Genomic DNA, 20,672 nt, shown 5'->3' with positions numbered 1-20,672 from the left:
TAATAGATACTGTGTTTCTTTTAATTTTATGTTTATCAGAGTTTAATTAGTAAGTAATATTATTTTATTTTTTTAATGACTAATAATATCTTCAATTAAAGTTTGTAAATTAATTTTCGTTTTGAAAATAAATACAACTTACAGTAATATAATTCCATTTTGTAATGCTTGTATCAAATGTTAATTTGTTATTGAGAGTTTGTTTCCTATGAAGTTTATTTTATCTACAAAACTAAAATATGGAATTCGACCATTCAACTTAATTGCAGGTAATTTCATTCTTGAGTAGCTGGAAAAGACCAGTATTTGGTAGGTACGTAAACCCACATATTATTATATTGGTTTAGAAATTGTTTACGTGGCCTTTATCTTATACTAGATCTCTCAAATCGAAAAACGAAATTTTGTCCTTCTTTAACAAGGCTTATTTAGCAAACTAGTTGCTGAAAATAGTTTGATCGTATGCCAAATTACGGATCCAATGAAACACATATTTGGCTTCCTTGTACAGATGACTGGAAAGAAGTACTGAAATCAATGCTTAACCTGTATGATTGAATGTCCTTTGCAATCGTCAATTTCCAGGATGGGTGCATTATTTCCAATTTTTTATCCTCAGACAATACACCATAAATCGGCAATATTAATTGTTTTCAAGCTTTTCAAATAATACAGCTAGATGAAATATTTGTTGACGTATGAAGTAATATGCAGCAGGTTTTACCACAATTTTGATGCCTCGAACCAATATAGAATGTCTGAAGCAAACGGCAATGGCATGTCAAATTGCCAATATGCCTCTTGCCTAGAGATAAATGGACCTGTCTATGGACATGGTTCTTCTACCATGCTCACAAGTTGAATTACCTCCTAGTCCCAAGCTAGAAAGGCAGAACAAAAGTCATCTATTGTATCATTTAGACTATACTATAGCCAGGAAGTTTAAATGCAATTCTTTTATCTATCATATCTCTCAACCTTTGAGGGTCCTTAAATCTCCCGACACCAACAAGAATATTGGACATAAGAACATAATCCCCACCGTGTCCTCTCTCCATCTCTAGTACTTTCCTGGTCACCCTCTGACCAATTTCAACATTATTATGAACACTACAAGCACCCAGCAAAGTTCTCCACATTACAGCATTGGCAACCTCATGAGGTACCTGTGAAGCAACCTTTTCAGCTTCTTCTAACCTGGCAGCCCTCCCCAGCATATCTATCATACAACCGTAGTGCTTGATATCTGGCACAAGTTTACAATCCTTTACCATTTTAACAAAAAAATCAAGGCCTTCTTGAACCAATCCTCCATGACTACAGGCACTCAAAACACTAAGGAATGTCACACGGTTCGGACTAACCCCAGCCTTCTCCATGTTTTCAAAAGTCTCTAGGGCTTCCCTCCCCATCCCATTCATTGCAAAACCAGAGATAGCTGAAGTCCACGATACCAAATTCTTCCTCTGATCAGGTAATTCCTGCAAGAATCTATTCACACTTGCTATACATCCACACTTTGCATACAAATCAATTAATGCATTGGTAATGCGTATGTCAGAGGAATTGAACCCTCTCTTCTCTGCATATCCATGAGCTGATTGACATATCTCAATACACCCAATGTTTGCAATACCAGGAAAAACGGTCAAAAGAGTAACTTGAGTAGGTTCTATACCATCAACTTGGATCATTTCCCTGAATAAAGTTAAAGCTTTCACGGGCTGATTCCTGCGTGTGTATCCATCAATAACAAGGGTCCATGAAACTACACTCCGAGAAGGCATCTGATTAAACACAGAAAGTGCAAGTTCAACCTCACCCCATCTAATCAAACCAGTGATAAAAACATTCCAAGTCACTAAGCTTCTTCGTGGCATTTGATAGAACACTTGTGCGGCTTCAACTAAAAGACCCCAACTTGAGTACATTTGCAACAGCCCAGTTTGCACATACATATGAAACTGAAACCCAACCTTGAAAACGAGGGCGTGAAGTTGAGTCCCAAAGCGGGTGCAGTTTGGATTGGCAGAAGCGTGGGAAAGAAAGGCAAAAGAAAAGGTGTCAAGGGAAGGGTATTGAAGAAAGTGAGAGAGTGTTGGGTGTACCTAAAGAAGTGAAGAGCTAAGTGGGGTGAAGGGCCGGCCACGGGAGTAACAGCGGATGACGTTGTTCAAGAGGAGTAAACAAGAGGAGGTGTGGTGAAAAGGGTAGTGAAAGAGGCCAGAAGTGATAATGTAACAGTGAACTAGTTGCAGAATTTGGGGTTGAGAAGGATGTTTGAGAAGAAGAGAGAGCAAGTGTTGTGGATGTTTAGGTTTGGGAGAGAATGAAGGAGCTGCGATTTCAAGACACCGAAAACGGTGAGAAATGGTGGTGCTGGATATGGCTGCCGCTGTTACAAAACCTGTAAGGGAGAAAGGGTGCTTTGGTTTCAAGAGTGACATTTTACCAACCATGCTCCATAAAACCATGTTCCACAAAACCAAGGCTAAAATACGTGTAATTTCTATTGTTAAATAAAATCATTTTAAATATTGTAGCTTTTTTTTTTACTTCTCTTTATTTAATTTTTCGAAGTTAAATATGATTTTTTTTTAATTCACAGACAACAAATCACATGATACTGGAAGATGGTGAGAATCGCTAAATCAATAAACTATTTTGAAATTCAACCCAAGATGCACGTACTCCATAATGGATCCAAGCAATTTGTCATCAAGATCATATAACAACATAACCAAGAATTGTTACTAGAAGATTAAAAATATAATCAATACGGTGTTTGTTAAAAAATGATTTCTGGAAAGTAATTTAATTTAAGTGATCAGTTTACCCAAAATAATAAAAATATAATAAATAATCATTTTATTAAGAAACACTTTCTCAAAAATAATCACATCATTAATTTTTAATCATATAAGAATTCCTAAAACAAAATTATAGCACCGACAAAAAGAATAATGAATGCCGACATGTGTATTTATTTTAGGACACCATATATACACGTTGTTGCACATTTTGTTACTTAAATTTTTTTTTTTTTCATGATGGTCCACCGTAAATTTGATTTGTTTTAAAAAATATATTAGAAATGGTTGAAGTAGGTTTTAGGGATAATATTGCCATAATGTTTTTGAAAAGGTAAAATATTACTTCATATTTCAAAATAACATTTCTTTTTAAGTTTTTCTTTTCTAAAAATATAAACATAAATTTGTTGATTCTACATTATGTTTACGATATTTTGCTATTAATCAATAATGTTTACGATATCTTATTCCATATTTTAAATGGAAACATGTTTATTAAAATGGTGGAAGATTGTTTGTGGAGTATTGTCAGAAGTAATATGTGAAAGAACCTACTTCTGTTAAAAAGAATAGATGGCAAATGTGAGTCCCAAAATAGAATTTATTTTCCAAAACATGAATTTGCCAGAATGATTCTCATGCTGCTGCTGCAGCTGCAGGAATGACAATGATAAGGTATAGATATAATAAAAACAGAAACAGAGGAATGAACTTAAAAACCAACAAGCTGTGTACATGACACCGAAAAGAAAAGATTTATGATGAAGAGATGCATTTTGAAGCTAGCTAGTCCTTGTACTTCAACTCAGATACTAGGAAACCAGGCATATCGAAGGAGGCTGAAAATTTCTCAACATCAACTTTGAGATCTTCGATAGCCTTATTGTTCACCAGGCCCTTGTTGAAATCCTTCAAAAGCTTGCCATACTCCTTCTGGATCTCCAGCGTTAGAACCACTGCACGGTGAAGGAACTCTCCGATCTGTTCAAAGTCCTTCTCAACCAACCCCCTAGAAGTCATGGCTGGGGCACCTGTAAACAGATCACAAACTCCTGTCAAGTACTCATGCAAAATTATGAATTCTGCTAATCTGTCATAAGAACACACAGAATGACTCAGATCACATTATATAAATAACAATGATAATTGGTTTGGCAGTAACATTACATAAACAGGGATTTCAATTTTGGCTTCAGTATAAAAGGCATGCACGAAGTCTCTATTCTATGAATCTAGTTCGCCTTACACTCTAAACGCATTAGATTCAAAAGTTTGGAAGAGAAGGTGTTACCAATTCGTACTCCTCCAGGAGCCAATGCGCTGCTATCACCAAAGACAGCATTTTTATTGACAGTAATGTTGCAGAGGTCACAAAGTTTCTCTACCTTGTTGCCTGGGAGAAGTGTGTGGGAAATGCATCAAGAAACTGAAGTGAGGTGTTATGGTTAATGTATTTAGTATGAGTAGAAGCTTACCAGTTAGGCCAAGAGGACGGAGATCCCACAAGACAAGGTGGTTCTCAGTTCCTCCGGTGACAAGACTGTATCCCTTGCTCAGCAAATAATTACCAAGTGCAACTGCATTTGCCTTAACCTGCTTCGCGTATGCCTTGAATCCTGGGCTCACAGCCTGTTTCAATGCAACCGCAAGTGCCCCAATCTGGTGATTGTGAGGACCACCCTGGAGGGAAGGGAACACCGCAAAGTTTATTTTGTCTTCAAAATCGTACACTGCATTCTCGGCTTGCCCTTTCTTCGGCGGTTTAGGTCCCTTCCGGTAGAAGATCATACCGGCCCTAGGACCCCTCAAGCTCTTGTGGGTCGTCGTGGTCACAATGTCACAGTACTCGAATGGATTGTTAGCTTCCTGCATCATCATTCATTTCACAAACCAACCCAAAACGGATTTCTGGAAAACATTTGAAGAAAAACACAGATCTGATATAGTGTTTACCTGAGCAGCAACAAGACCACTGATGTGAGCCATGTCACAAAGCAAGAGAGCACCGCACTTGTCGGCTACCTGTCTGAACCTGGCATAGTCCCAGTCCCTGGGGTAGGCACTGCCACCACAGATGATCAGCTTGGGCCGGAAATCCAAGGCTTTCTCCTCCAACCTATCGTAGTCGATGAATCCGGTGGTGGAATTCACCTTGTAAGGCAAACTCTCAAAGTAAATGGAGGTGGCAGAGATCTTCTTCCCACCGGAGGTGTAGTAGCCGTGGGTGAGGTGGCCGCCGGAGGGGAGATCCAAACCCATGATGCGGTCGTGGGGCTGGAGCACGGCAGTGTAGGCGGCAAAGTTGGCCGGAGAACCGGAGTAGGGTTGGACGTTGACGCCCCATCGGGAGGGATCGAGATGGAAGGCCTCGAGGGCGCGAGAACGGCACAGGTTCTCAATCTGATCGATGAACTCGTTGCCACCGTAGTAGCGGTTGCCAGGCATACCCTCGGAGTACTTGTTGGTAAGGGCACTCCCCAGCGCCTCTATGACAGCGAAGGAAGTGAAGTTCTCCGACGCTATAAGCTCTATTCCCCGACACTGGCGACGCTTCTCCTTCTCAATGAGATCGTGGATTTCTGGATCCACCGTCGCCAACGGCGTGTTACCCCAGGCACTCACTGCTTCCATCCTTTGGCTATGCTTCTCAAGACACCGAAACGAAGAACCAAGATAGCAAGAAGTGCAGAAGTGTACACTCTCATCTCATCCCGTCTCCCTTTAAATAAAGCCACTCCTCATATCTTCATTTACCATTCTACCCCTCACACCCTTTCTTTTTGTCACACCATCTATGTGAGCCCCACAAGCTTCAATTTTCTTTGAATACAAGGAAAGCTTTCAATTTTACTGGAATTTGGAAGTTTATGCATCACTACTGAAAATTATTTCTCTGATCTCCCATGGATTCTAGTGTAGTTGGTGGCTTAACTTGCTGTGAGATTGTCCAAAGAGAGTTGGTGAGGGTGGCATGGTCATTTCCTTCTTTTACCAACCCCACGCTCATTCGCGCTTCTAGCTGCACTGTTTCCTTCACATTTACTCCCAGACCGCGTTATCACTTGGAATTCAAAATTACTTTATATTTTATTTGAATAATAAAATTGAAAATTACTAAGCGACGATAAATATTAAATTGTTTAAAATGTATAGGATTAATATGAAAATGAATAAAATGAAATGATTCCTAGTTAAATTGGGAATGTGAGAGTGAGGGATTGATCCGGAAGGAAAGGAATGGGCTTGGTGAAAAGGAGGGTATTTAAAGAACATCGATCCAAGAACAAGAGGAAGAACATCGTTAATCGATAATGGCGTTGCTCTGCTGGAAGGTATGATGGAGGGTCTTCAGGTTCTCACCCTGGAGGATGTTGTCTCTGAAGCCGACATGAAGAAAAAATGAAGAACAACGCGATCGTGTGCAACATTGGGCACTTGAGAACTACCCTGGTGTGAAGCGCATCAGTATTAAGCCTCAAACCGACAGATGGGTTTTCCCTGAGACCGGGACACGCATCATTGTGTTGGCTGAGGGTCGTCTGATGAACTTGGGGTGTGCGACGGGCCACCCCTGCTCCTTCACCAATCAGGTCATCGCTCAGCTTGAGCTGTGGAAGGAGAAGGGTACTGGCAAGTACGAAAACGAAGGTTTATGTTTTGTCCAAACAGCTTGATGAGAAAGTTGCTGCCCTCCACCTTGGCCAGCTAGGAGATAAGCTCACCAAGCTCACCAAAGATCAGACTGATTACATCAGTGTCCCTGTTGAGGGTCCATACAAGCCTGCTCATTACAGCTACTGATCAGAGGGACAATCAAGACAAACATCCTTTTTCAAATTTCTGCTAGAATCTTTGTATTTTTCTTTTCCTAGGATCACAATACGACCAAATGGGTCTGCTGCGGCTGTGTGTGTTATGACTTAGCAGCTATCATATTTATTCTAGTCCATCCTTCATATTCGAAACAGAATATGCAAAAATTCAGAAAAAAAAAATCTTGTTATTTGACGTCTCCTTCCAAACCGTCTCTCACAAGTTATGTTTTCTAAATCGTTTTCATGTGGTCGCTGAAACTGAAACTGAAACTCCCTGTTAGCTCTAACCAAGTACACCAATCCCGTTCAGCACACAAATTAAAGTGTCTGTCTACATCCAATTTTATAATTCTATGATGTCCTCGTGTTTTATTTCAAACGCTTCAACTAACCTGCTGATATAATTTTCTCCAGAACATCACGTCACTGAAATTTATGTTATCAGTTGAACTCAAAGATTGATTAATATCATGTAAAATAAGAAGCTTCTTATTATATATTGCATTGATATAGTAAGAGGACATCAAGTGTTGTTTCATTCTCTTATTTTAAGATATTGTGGTTGGAAATGAGCTAAAAAAATGGTTTGAAGTTGAAAGTCCTGGAGTGGAGAGTCTGAAATAGTTTGCAGATGAAGAGTTCCGGTGGCATATTGTTAAGAATAAGCTGAATAAGATTGAGAAATGGATCAAAATCAACACATACGTTTGTTTTAAAAGTAGTAAAATATGTGATATATTCATATTAAAAACTATAAAAAAATTCTTGAAAAACTTAATAAATATATGATGGTGCGAATTCAAATTAAAATCAAATGTTTCAAAAAAAAAACTTTGATCGACTCATTGTAGCTCCACTCTACTATCAGGATGTTTATGCAGATATTTTATGTTGGATTTTATATATGCCTAATAAAAATATTTATTCAATTTAAAATTGATTTTTTTTTAAGAACCTGTTAATCCTAACCTCACCAATGCTAATAGGTCTATTATTTTGTAAAGAAAAATAATGGAGAAAGTGGGTAGAGTTGGGATGCTTAAAATTGGATCCAGCAGACGCACTCACTCATGCACATTGCACAGCATGATTGCGCCCACCCAATACCAATAGCAGCAATGATCAAGCCATCATCATAACTGCGTTTAGAAGCTTCAAAATGGTTTCCACCTAACAAAACCAAGATTCACGTTTACAGATTCTAACATTCATTTCAAATCTAATGAGCCAAGTCAAAGTTTTCAAACTAAGCCTTTTAGCTTTTCTACATTTCACATTCACACTATTCTAACAACGCCACATGGATCATCTTCGGTTCTTACAAATACAGTTGGACAAGGGTCCCATGAAAATCCCACAAGTGACCAGACATAGCACAACAATATTTAATTGTTTGTGAATAATGTTTAGAACCTGCTCAACATCTTTCCAACTTCTGTCCAGATTCTATCATTTTAGGCAAATTTTTACTACCATGCATTGAAAAATATGACCGCCGTGTAAGCTACTTTACAGAGATGTTACCATTTAAAACAACCAACAACGACTAACACATTATTATTTACCATATCCAGGCAAAAACTAGATAATATAATGCCATAGAAGCTTATTTTGACAAGTATACATCTTTCATATTCTGACAATAATCACAAGCAATATCATCCAACTTTATGACGTGGAGAAAGAAATTGTACGAGCCAGTTGGATGTAATTGCTATAAAGTCGAATGAAGGAATTGATCCTTCTATTTTCGGAAGGGATGGTACTCTGTTACATAACACTCTGCAACAATGAATTGATGTGGTTAAATAAGCTAAAGGAGGAATGGGAAATCAGAGTGCCTTTGTACCCAAGGAAAATAATTCCTATTAAGGTAACATAGAAGTAGAAAAACATTGATCACCTAACATATATGCGTAAGAAATGGTTTTTAATTTTCTGAACAGTCAACCTACAACAACAGTAACAAAAGATCCGAAAGCCACTAGTTCAGAAAAAGGATGGCAAGTAACATCTTTTCTTACCTTATCAGAAACCTCAAAAGCAGTATTAGATGCAACTGCCTGTCAAGTCTGGTGCTAATTGGCAAAAGCCAGTGACAGACAGCTTTGATGACTAAATTTTGGAAAAAAAATGTTTTTTGTCATACTTTATCTTGGTCTATTTGTTAATTGATTCTTAAAAATGTTTCCTCCAACTTTTCACTCTCCTGTTCTCTGGTTACTACGCCAACATTAGCCCCAGATACAAGCACTGCAGAAGAGATGATGCTAGATGCTGTCTACTAAACATTTCTTAAGTCACGTTATATAATTAAAACTCGCAGGTCACAAAGAGTATGGAACTACAGACTTTCCTATCAGACACCTCGACTTTAATGATGGATTGATTGTGCTTTTTACTTCGGATTTAAGTTCCTATCTGGGTTAAGCTTCAAAATTAAGTTACATAACTTGGTTAACTATTCAAACTGCAAAGGCTACTTAGGTGACCAAGATTAGCATAGTCCTGTTTTAAACAATAAGACATGATAGCTTGCGTTTGATCCACAAAATCTTGCTCCGGTAACATTCAAGAGAGTAAAGAAAAGTAGAATTGAAAAACCTGCGGCTGTATAGATTCAAGATCCCACAGTAGTACTCAATAGTCTAAAATTAGATCAGGGCAAAATGGAAACAGGCAATAAGGGATTGTTTTAAATGAGGTGGTTTTGCAATTCATTTTTTTAGATGTTATTTTGTCGACCCACATGAAGAAATCAACTTCTTTTCCCCTGCAATCAACATCTGGTTTATATTAGGAGCTATCTTCTACACTAGAAGGTTGGTTTGTTTCATTATCTCCTATTAAATCAAATAAAAGTATTCTTTCCATCGCCTCATGCGATTGATTTTTCCAATTCCACTCTAAAACTTGACATTTGCTGACAACAGAACTTCAAGAAAAACCTAGCTTCTGGGAAAATAATTATCCCTCTTAGCATTTTCTATCCCAACCCAACAATGGAAGACCAAATTAATCTCAAGGAAAAAGTTAAACGCTGCAACTAATCCCCATGCTAAATTGTTGTATGGATAATTTTTTTTTTTCTGTTTTGCTAAAAAGGATATCGTTTAATTTTTCCAGACCCTGCTTCCAACAAAATGATATCACCAAATTAAAACAATAACCACAACTTCTAATCGTATCTGTAACAAATAAGCATCTTCTGGGAAAGAAAAATCGATACTTTCATAGACACGCCGGTCATATAAATGTTCAAAAGTAAAACAGAAAGCATTTAAAGGGGGTGATCTTAACTACAAAGGAAAGCTAATGGGGGGAAAGAAAGGGGAAAAGAGAACAGAGAAGAGTTTCCCCCATTTCATTGTGAGTTCTAACCTATCAAGTCTTGATGTCGTGACCTCTACATGCAGTAATTACCTCACAGCCTCTATTATAAGGATGGGCTGGTATTGCATGACAATTGTAGTAAGAAGCTCCAGCCCTGTCACAGGGAACCATGTCTTTCTTGAGTGTCTCATAGCTAATGTACTTTCTCTGCATTTCCAGAACTCTTCTGTTGGTCTCCGAATCCATGTCTGGGTCGGTCAAACTCAGACACTCTCCAATGGTTTTGGTGCAAACCCTTTTGGTCATCACAGCCATTTCATTTTGTTTCAACAAATTGAGGTCCACAAACGATAGGCCGTTGCAGATTGGAAGATGGGCGTGGAGCAGAAGAAGGGTGAGACAGAGGGAGACAATGGAGAGGAATCTGGGTTGGGACATGCTTGTGTTTTGAGATCTTTTGTTTTTGAGTCAGTGAAAGTGAGATGCGTGATTGCTGGAGGGTTATAAATGGGGCAGTAGGTGTAGGAGTGGCGCAGCACAGTAGCATAGCATAGCATAGCATAAGCAGATGTTGTGTTACAACTAGTCAACCATATTAGTGCCATCATTACTGTCAGCAACGCAGAATGAGATAAATGATTACATTCCAGAATTAGTACACACTCACTAATTTTATTCATTTTTTCAGATTGGTTAGGTTTAGTTTCATCATCCTCTCATCACATAACATCAATGCTTCATTATTCAATTCATCACTCAATCTTTCTCCCTTAATTACCTCTTATTTGTCTTACTTGTTTTTCACTTTCCCCATAAATAGTGTTTTCCTCAAATATATTTGAATTTCTTCTCGTGGTGTATTAGGAACACAGTAGAAATACACAAGTTCTTTTTTTGTATGCGCATTGTAGGTATCTTTCATATCACAGTCAAAGAGTCAATTTCCTTCTGGATGTTAAATTCTTTTAATAAAAAATTGCATACACACCAAAGAAGAATCCTTTTACGACTCAAAAACCATCCCCCAGAAAATAAAATACATTAACAATCGCATAACTAATCACTTTTCAAAACGTAATTGACAAATTCAAATACTATTACTATTGTAGTTCATATATTTTTATAGAAAAAATCCGTCGATTAATTATATAAAAAATAAATTCTCAAAACATTACTTCTCTGAAACTACAAATCTAATCTGACTGAATTATTGATCACAGAGTGATTCACAAAGACAATAAAATGACAGTTTTAACAGTCCAAAAAGGCTACCGAGAATGCTGAAACAAAAAAGAAAAGCAAGAATGGAGAAAGGATACGGAAAACTAAAGTTAAACTGAAACAATTAAGAATAAACCCTTTGAGTTAAAATATGTTAACCAGAAAAGTGTACTGATAGACCATTTTGTTATGTGTGAATAAACCTTTTCCAATCGATAGGAAATAAAAATGAAGCAAGCAAACTGGCCAGGCAGAGAGCATTTGTAATAAGGTAGTTAACTTTGATAAAGATAAACTTATGCATTTCGGACAATAAAAGTAAATTAAGGTGTGTTTATTTGTAAATTTGGAAAACAAAAAGTAGTACCTATAAAACAATGATTGAATTACCGTGGAAAATGAAGTTTACAGTGCAAGAAGTCCTACATCTTAGTAAAACAGAAATGTAAGACATATGTATGTGGCTCGAAGAAAGTAACAAATTATTGTGCTTTTCTGCCTCTTCAAATATGTAACGACATCAGACATTCTCGTTATCGTGTTCAACAGTCTCGATCAAGTAACAACGAGTACGACTGAATTAAAAATAGCATCTTGTTCATTTTATACAGCACTAACACGGCTCAGAAATCAAGAGTTTTATTTGTTGCTGATGTCACCCCAACTTTCCATCATATTACGGGAATAGAATGATATGATTTAACTTATGTCGTCTAAACATAAAAATGGAAAGAAATGCAGTACAGAAGTGGCAATCAAAACGCAGAACCGAAAACAATGCATTTCCAATTCAAACTTTTACTACCCATCCGACAAAGAAATACCACGCAATTATTCACAATGTTTTCTGACTCTGTTAAATAAAAACATTCTGAACATTAATGTCTACAAAAACTGTCACGTAACAAGCTAGTACCTCGTATACATCAGTGATAATGTGTCCAAGAGAAGTGCAGATTATCCATATTTTACACAAAATAGGCATAAAAATCGATGTCAAGTTTCAAATAGTATGTTTAATCTATCATGCAAAACTCACATACCAATATCAAAACTAGTATTAAGGATCCAGTACAATATGGTCAGAGTGTGAGCTGATCCATGTCCATAACATTTCCAGAGATTCCATGAACGGATCGCCCTTCATCTTGATCAGCAACATAAGCATTTACTTTGTGGGTGGACATTGAGCCTTCGGTGTCAGAACAACCTGGTCTTTCAGTAAGGAACTGTTCCCAGAACACATCATTTACTCTAACTGGAGCAGTTGGGGTAGCCTCGGCTAAATTACTGACCTCGTTTAGACTTCTGCTTGAAGAGGCTCCAGCGTCATATTCTTTAATATCATCGGCACAAAACTTTGATCCATCCAATTTGCCAAATTCTGGACAGTCTATTAGGGATGGGGATCTATCTGGGAATGTGTTTCTCTTGGCTTGTAGTGGAGAAGATGCCAGAGATAGATTCAAAAGACAGGATATATAACTGTCACCATCTTCATTATTTGAGTCCAATTTGGGGCTCTCGGTAGCTGTGGCGGTTCGTGATAAACAGGAATGCATCTCAAAATTAAGAGACTCTCCGGTCTGTGCAATCTCTGCTATCTCAGGTAGCATCATATTATGTGGGCTTTCTCCATCTTCATTTGAACTCTGTGTACTACACGACACCACCAAGTTCATTTCTGAAACAGCAGGTGACAGTTCCAGTGTGAGTTTATCGGAGAATTCTTGATGAGAAACATTTCCAAATTCCGTTCCAAAACATTCAACAAAGGTGTTTCCAGCAACGTGGTCACGATCATCAAGCCGACGAGGTAATCGCCTTTTCTTGTTATAAGCCAGCAAATCCATGGACTCGATTTTGCGAGTGATCTGTTGAAGAAGAGTAGGATTGTGAAGAGCGTTTTGAAAGAAGGTGAGCAAATTTTGCTGCCTCTCCTCCATGCCATCCAATCGCAGAAGCAGATCTTGAAGATAAGTCTTGGCAGCGGAGTGGTGTTGTTTGAAGCGGAAAATATTGGATTGAATGGTGGCCTTGTCGCGTGAAAGTTTCTCTATCTGTTCCTCAAATGCGGACCTTTCCGAATCCACGAGGGGTTGTGTGAGTGAGTGACTGTGGATAGGTTTCCTGCGGTGAATATTCTTTAGAAGATGCTTTTGATCTTTCACAAAATCTTCATTAGCAAACTCCCATCGCTCAGGGTGTACTTTTCTAAATCCCTGACAATAGAGGTGCGTAGGGAAATTTGGCAGAGCTCAATAGTACGCAAAAGAAATCAATCGTTGTTTCATTTTAAACAATTTTGAATTCAGAGGCAGAGTATAATATATATATGTAATGACACGAATGAATAACTCTGCCATGATATAAGCAGAAAAAGAGAATGGCATGATGCATGCAGAGAGAGAGAGAGAGATAGATACATAGGTGTTAAGCTGACGGATGAAGCTGGAGAAGTTGTTGTGTTTGAAAAAAGTGGGAAGAAGAAGGCGAGAAAATTCAGCAGGGTTCCAAACGATGAAGGTGTTGTTGTTGGAACTCCACGATACTATTTCCTCCGTCGATGAATCATCCACCATCTCGTATGTCTTCAGTAGGAACGGTGCTGGACCTGCCGGAGCTGCCGGACCTGACGAACCTGATCCTGACCCTGTTCCCTCCATTTTCTTCTTCTGATGATAGATACAACCCAACCCAACACAACACAAAACAAAACACAAAAACACGCAACTTCTTATTCCTATTCCTATTCCTATTCCTATTTGATCTTACGTAAGTACAGTTGACTTTTACTTTGTCTCTGTTAACGAACCCCTACCGGATCGATGCTTCCGTAAACACCAATTCACCGACTTACCATTTTCTTTACCATGCAACACCTCTTACTGTTGTCTATTTAATCATATATTATTATCTAATCCTTTTACTTAAGTCGCTGTGTGAAAGATAAATGCATATTGATTAAGGTGATGAAAATGTTTTTCTCCAACGTTTGACTTTGACTATCCTGCATCACCCAGAACAGACACGCTTCTACCTTCCAAACCTAACACATTCATTTCACTCTAAATCAACGATGACCACCGGTCTAAATCCAACTTCCTTTTTTCTTTCTACTTTCACCATTTTAATTAAATACCTTTATTTTATCTTTCTTAATTATTTCTTTTTGAACCTCTCCAAACTAAACTTTTTGTGTTTCTTCATTAGTGTATTAGTGTTGAGTCAATCCAAATGTGAGTAAAACATAATAAATAAAAAAGACTCATTAATTCATAATTTTAAAGTTTTGGATAATCCTTTATATTGGACTCATAATTCATAAGTGAACTTCCTAATCTAATACTTTGATAATCAAGATTTTCATAAAAAAATATTATTTAAAATTAGGTTTCTGATTTTGGTAAATATTTCTTTTTTCAGTTTTTTAAATAACCAAAATGAGAGTAAGATTTTGGATTTCAGCTAATACGAGAGTATTTATTTATTTTAAAAATTACAAAAGTAAAATGACCAAGCCAATCCTTCTTATTAAACTTTTTTAGAAAACTATTTTCAGGTCTGAATATATTCAACCAAATCATTATTTATTTTTTGTTCTTCGTGAATTTCGTCATTTTACGTATTAGATTTTGTTAACTAACTACTTAAAAAAAATCAATTGCATTTTATTGCAAAATTAATCAGAATTATGGACATATATGGAGATTTTAAATCATGTAATAAAATTTCCAACAATCACTCAATCTCTTTTAAGAGATGTACTTAATTTTGCGCGTTGTTACTTTTTACAGCCTCCTTTTTTGTTATTCACAATCTCATCTTTTATCTGACAAATACCCTTAATATTGCTCATTTGAATTGAGTTTTTCCTTCTTCTATAGTTTTAAATAAGTTAATTATGATGTTTACAAGTTTAAATTATGAAATAAAAAAATATACAGGAAAAAAGAGATCATAACGTAAACATGTAAGAATTAAGATATAAAAAGATTGCATGAAGAATTTATTATGATTCACTCATTAAACTAAGAAGTACGGTTCTTCATTTTACTTGAAGGAATTTTTTAAGTATATTATGCTATTATCTTTTTAAAATATTTTCTATTTGATGATGAAACCTAAAGGAAATGAAAAAATCCCAAAAAAAAACTTTGTATTTGTTGATTTTCATACAGTTAAACAAGACAAAATTTTAAAAAAATATGTGTGATCTATTTCAGAAGGGATTTGAGAATGATTTGAAGATAATGGATTTGGGAGACAGTGATTGAGTGGATTTGAAGATAAATTTGGTTGTTATTTATTTGAGTGAATTTATAGGTAAATGAGAGTGAATTTGGAAGCAACATTTGTGAGAATTAGTGTAGGATTTAATTGATGTGACAAATTAAAAAAATTTACTTTCAAATCTACTCTCGCTTACCTCCAAATTCACTCAAATAAACAAAAAAAAAATTATTTTTAAATCCTCTCAAATTCACTTAATGACTCTTCTTCAAATACATTCAAGTGAACAAAGCCTTAGAGAATAGAAATATACTGTAAAATTTAATTGAAGACGACAACAAATTGTAAAAATGTTATTGAGGGCTAAAATAAAAGAAAAAAAAAATCAGGTGTACATTCAGGCCAAGTGTCACTTAAGAAATATACTTCACTTAACACTGCTCATAAATGACAAAAATCGAATTATACATACAAAATTCATTAATGACAAAAAAAACTAAAAACTATATTTAAAAATTTAATATATATTTTTATATTATAAAATATAATTAAATGAAAAAGTTTATTTATTATTTGTATTAAAAAAAATATGTTTCGTTATAAACAAGATAAATAAAATAAATAATGTTGATTAATATATACAATATATATGATCACTCAATTAAAATAATGTGGGATTTTGATTTATATCATTAAAAAAATTAAATATGGATCAGATTTATGAATTTGTGTTATTGAGGTTGTTTGATACATATTGTTGTGGTTTTCTTATTTGAATCTACCACCAATTCGTGTATATTTGACACATACCCAATTTTAATTTAAGATCTTTTTAAGTGAAATAAATTTGTGGTGCTGTTCATGTCAATGACGTTATTTAAAGTATTTTTTAGCACCAGAATTTATTTCAAAAAACGAAAAGGTTAAAAAGAATTACTAAGGAAAAAAATAAAATTCAATAATTTATATGATAAAAAACATATTTAAACACACACACACACACATATATATATATATATATGTATGCCTTTCTCTTTTTATATTAATTGCATTATATATTATTGCATTGAAACATGTTCTATTAGATGAAAAATACATCAATCATTAAAATTGGAATATGTAATAATAGTGTCATGTTAATTTATACATGGTTAGAGCAAACTATTTACTACTGAACCATATTCTCTTATAAATTATACGTCTGAATGAATTAATTCTAATTTAATTTTGACTTTTTTTTATTATTTAACATATAAAATTTGGTTAATATTATTCAAAGTGAACTAATTGTTTTTGTTACAAAAATAAATGATAATAAAAATATTAATACAGATGCTATATGATATGACTAGTATAAAATAATAACAAAATTCTGTTGTCACAAATATGTTTTTCTAGAAATTGTACTAATGGTGGATCGCAATATTACCAAATTATAAATGGTATAAATGAAATTATTATTTAGATGGAGAGAGAGAGAGGGAAGAGAATGAATGTGTGTTGACTAATTTATATGATAATAAGTTATTTAGAATATCTGAAAATATTGTTTTATTTATTTGAGAAGATATATATACAATTTGTAAATGGAAGATTCGGAATATAAATGTTTACTTTTACATTTTTTTGGTTAAAGTAAAGAAAACAACAAATTAAATTTAGTTTTATTTGATGAACAACGCTGAAAGTATATTATATGTATAATGTTTGGATCTGCTTGAGAAGATACAGAAGTGGAAAAAAAATGGAAGATTTATATAAAAATATATTTTACTTTTAGGTTGTCTGTTGAACAATAATGACTTTTTTTTTTTTATTTCTGTGAAGTTGATATTTAGTTTTCATGCATTAATTTCCATTTATATCGTTTGCAATACCCAACTGATAATTCTATTTAGTACTACATTTTCTAAATTCATATATCATGCATTAGTTCAGTAAATTACACATATGGTAAAAATAAATGACGAATTTTGTTTCAAATAAAATGTTATTGCATGTGGTGAGTTTTTTTATGGTAACTTGGAATCACACCATGTTTTGGAAAGTAATTGAAATGCAAACGCAATTATTGCCCATAATCTGGAAAGGTGAAGGATGATAAATATGGTTTTGGAGGGATGATATTATTTAGTTTAGTGATTAGTGGGATTATTATTTCTGATTTCTGATTACAATGAGAATTACATTTTTCCTTATTTATTTATAAAAGTTAGCATCCTCTGTCCAATTTTCACCTCACAAACATCTTCCTGTGATCGCTAACTTAACACCAACAACTCTGTTTTTTGTATATCTATCTGAAAGATGAAGGTTCTATTTGTTGTCCTTCTGGTATTTGTAATTGCTTCATCTAACTTGTGTGCTACAGAATGTTCAACTTTCGACGTTGTTGGCTACGGTGCCACAGGGAATGGCCAGACTGATGATACAAAAGTATGTTTTGTCTACTTTCGATCATACACTTTATTTTATTTTTTTCCACATACAAATATGTTTGATGCTGTATATAATAAATCAATGTATTTCTCAAAGGCTTTCTTGAAAGCATGGAAAGACGTGTGTGGTGCAACTCTGCAGACGGCGAAACTTGTCATACCCCGGAATAAAACATTCATGTTGCAACCTCTGTCGCTTAAGGGTCCTTGCAATCCAGCAACCATTGAAGTTCGGGTAAATGAAAAATCAGTTTTTTGTAGTAATTTCTGCACGTACGTACGTTTATATGATTATATATTGTGTGTGAATAAAATGTTTGAATGCAGCTTGAGGGGACTGTCATAGCACCTAAAAGCAATGGGGATTGGAAATTTTTGGACGAAAAAAATAAATGGATAGAATTTTCAGACATATCTGGTCTTGTGATTGAGGGAGGAGGGCTGATTGATGGGCAAGGCGCTGCGTGGTGGAACATCGCCGATGTCTCCATAAGGCCCACTGTACGTTCAAATTCAAATCTAAGACATTCATGACCAATGCAACTCTATATGATATTGAAACTAATAACGTTTAACAAAATGTGCAGGCTCTACATTTCCATAACTGTAAAGATGTAAGACTTAGATCGATGCATCACAAGAACAGCCCCAGAAATCATATAAGCATAGACACGTGCAATGGGTTAGAAATCTCCCATGTTCGCATCACTGCACCGATGCAAAGTCCAAACACCGACGGGATAGATATCTCTGGATCATCCAACATCTTCATACACTCTTCCATCATTCAAACCGGTAACTAATCAACCTACATTCGTATATCACTGTTCATCATCACTTTCCATTTATTAATGAATACATATTCATCACAGGTGATGACTGCATCGCCATAAACTCGGGTACTTCCTTCGTCAATATAAGTGATATTTTCTGTGGACCTGGCCACGGCATCAGGTAAGTCCAATTCCAAATAATAAATTAATTAATTTCCTCTCACTATAATATTAAGAGTGTTTTGAATTCTTTGTGGTGTGTTTGGAATGAAAAAAAGTATTGGGAGCCTGGGACGTAATGGAGATGATGCCAGAGTTGAGAATATACATGTGCGGAATTGCACCTTCCTGGGAAGTACGAACGGAGTGAGATTGAAGACATGGAGGGTGAGCAGTTATTAGAAGAGAGGTTAAACGAGAATTAATAAATGATTAATACGATGATGTTTTTTGTTTGACTAGGGAGGACGGGGTTATGCGAGGAAGATCGTATTTGAAGATATTAAAGTTGTGGGAGTGATGCGGCCGGTGATTATCAACCAGAATTATTTGGGATTGCTTGACGGGATAAGTGCAGTGAAAATAAGTGACGTCAGTTTCCGGAACGTGAAAGGAACGACCGGCAGTGACAGTGCAGTGGAACTGAATTGTGATCCGTATGTAGGCTGCAACGACATCGTTTTGGATCATATTTCCATAGTGAAAGAAGACGGAGGTGAAGCAAAGGCATCATGCTCAGGTGCACAGGGGACCTGCTTTCGCTGCAATCCAATCGTCCCTTGTCTTTCCGATTCCCAACTTACCTAGTTTTGGATCAATCAATCACTTTTTTTCTTTCAGATTTTTCAGTTTAACACCCAATTCAAACTAAACTGAGATCTTTCACATCTCAGTATCACGAACCAAATCAAAAACATGTATTCTTTGACTTAGGTGAATATCATTAGAGTTTTGAGTAACCTGAAGACCGAAAAAGTAAGTTAAATCTCTCAATTATTATTGGTATTTATTTTATTATATAGAAACGGACCATTTTTGGAATGAGCCCTAATTAAATATACTTTTTTTACACATAAAAGGTCATTTATATTTGAGTTTCTTTCTTTTTAACTGTAATAAACAGAAGACGTTACTTCAAGATTTTTAAAACTTTTGTATTAATCAGATTTTTTTATATATATTTGTATCAGTGTGATGTTTAGAAATGATATTCAGGTACTTTATTTTTTAGAAATTGAAATATGTAATTAGTAACGAGATAAGAATAGGTGTGGTATATTCTCGTATTTGCACAAAGTTCTTTCAGCAAATACAACTTATGTAATATTTCTTGTAATATATACAAGGTAAGTAGTGGAAAAACAGAACGAAACTGTATATTAAGATTTACCTATTTATAAAATTTCTTATGGAACTTTAGCTCTTCAAAGTATTAAAGAAACTTGATTAGATTCCATTTAGACTGAAACAAAATATTAAAAAAAAAAAACTAAAAAGAACTGACCCACTTGAATAGTACTCATCAAGAGTGTTTCTTTCTACACTATCCCACATTTTTCTTTGTATCCTCGTATTTTTTAAAAATTCTAAAACTATTCTTGCATTTTAAAAAAAAATTCTACATTCCACTTTTTTTTTCTTCTAACAGATTTTGAAATTTGTTGTATAATTTTTTTTTCTTCATCAATTTTAAAATCCATTAAAAAAGAATATTTTTTAAATGTGAGGGTGCAGAAAAAAAAAATGGAAAGATGCTGGATGAAACACTCACTCATCAAAAGAAAACCAAGTTTGATTGTTTCTAGCATTAAGTTCTCATATACCATTTTTCATATCAAACATATATATATTCGTGGTATAATTTATATAATTGAAAAATGTGATACATAGACACGCACATGTGTGTAAGTACTTCTGTGTCTAGAGTTTTTATTTTTCTTTCCACAACTCTTTTTCCTTTTTTAAAATAAGACAATTTTTTTTAACCTATTGAATTAACAGGCTATATTGTAATATCGATCTTAATAAAATTGTTATTTACCTAAT

The 20,672-nt window shown here is 35.1% G+C and overlaps 5 protein-coding genes and 1 pseudogene across 5 annotated transcripts; 2 read left to right on the top strand and 4 right to left on the bottom strand.

Moving 5' to 3' along the window:
- Positions 1–697: 697 nt before the first annotated feature.
- On the bottom strand, positions 698–2,570 carry LOC108318999 (pentatricopeptide repeat-containing protein At1g09220, mitochondrial). The gene is given in 1 exon segment (XM_017549995.2): positions 698–2,570. A coding segment is annotated over 1 exon segment (1,557 nt). The 5' UTR covers positions 2,475–2,570; the 3' UTR covers positions 698–917.
- Positions 2,571–3,396: 826 nt separating this feature from the next.
- On the bottom strand, positions 3,397–5,527 carry LOC108319054 (serine hydroxymethyltransferase 4). Its single transcript, XM_017550068.2, has 4 exons — positions 4,767–5,527; positions 4,289–4,679; positions 4,105–4,206; positions 3,397–3,844 (listed from the first exon to the last, which is right to left on the bottom strand). Exons 1-4 carry the CDS (start codon positions 5,442–5,444, stop codon positions 3,600–3,602), a joined length of 1,416 nt encoding a protein of 471 aa, XP_017405557.1. The 5' UTR covers positions 5,445–5,527; the 3' UTR covers positions 3,397–3,599.
- Positions 5,528–6,063: 536 nt separating this feature from the next.
- On the top strand, positions 6,064–6,764 carry LOC108318974 (adenosylhomocysteinase-like; annotated as a pseudogene).
- A 3,070-nt stretch (positions 6,765–9,834) lies between these two features.
- Positions 9,835–10,562, bottom strand: LOC108318994 (protein RALF-like 24). The gene has a single exon (XM_017549989.2). It carries the CDS (start codon positions 10,397–10,399, stop codon positions 10,013–10,015), a length of 387 nt encoding a protein of 128 aa, XP_017405478.1. The 5' UTR covers positions 10,400–10,562; the 3' UTR covers positions 9,835–10,012.
- A 1,507-nt stretch (positions 10,563–12,069) lies between these two features.
- Positions 12,070–14,035, bottom strand: LOC108318989 (heat stress transcription factor A-5). The gene is made up of 2 exons (XM_017549985.2): positions 13,609–14,035; positions 12,070–13,404 (listed from the first exon to the last, which is right to left on the bottom strand). Exons 1-2 carry the CDS (start codon positions 13,846–13,848, stop codon positions 12,265–12,267), a joined length of 1,380 nt encoding a protein of 459 aa, XP_017405474.1. The 5' UTR covers positions 13,849–14,035; the 3' UTR covers positions 12,070–12,264.
- A 3,687-nt stretch (positions 14,036–17,722) lies between these two features.
- LOC108318975 (probable polygalacturonase At3g15720) lies at positions 17,723–19,433 on the top strand. Its single transcript, XM_017549971.1, has 7 exons — positions 17,723–17,851; positions 17,951–18,088; positions 18,181–18,354; positions 18,441–18,648; positions 18,726–18,807; positions 18,905–19,013; positions 19,089–19,433. Exons 1-7 carry the CDS (start codon positions 17,723–17,725, stop codon positions 19,431–19,433), a joined length of 1,185 nt encoding a protein of 394 aa, XP_017405460.1.
- Positions 19,434–20,672: the final 1,239 nt, after the last annotated feature.

The sequence above is a fragment of the Vigna angularis genome, chromosome 2 (assembly GCF_016808095.1).
Source record: "Vigna angularis cultivar LongXiaoDou No.4 chromosome 2, ASM1680809v1, whole genome shotgun sequence".
NCBI classification, from domain to species: domain Eukaryota; kingdom Viridiplantae; phylum Streptophyta; class Magnoliopsida; order Fabales; family Fabaceae; genus Vigna; species Vigna angularis.
The sequence above is the reverse complement of the archived record's forward strand: the minus strand, read 5'-3'. Positions and strand labels throughout refer to the sequence as shown.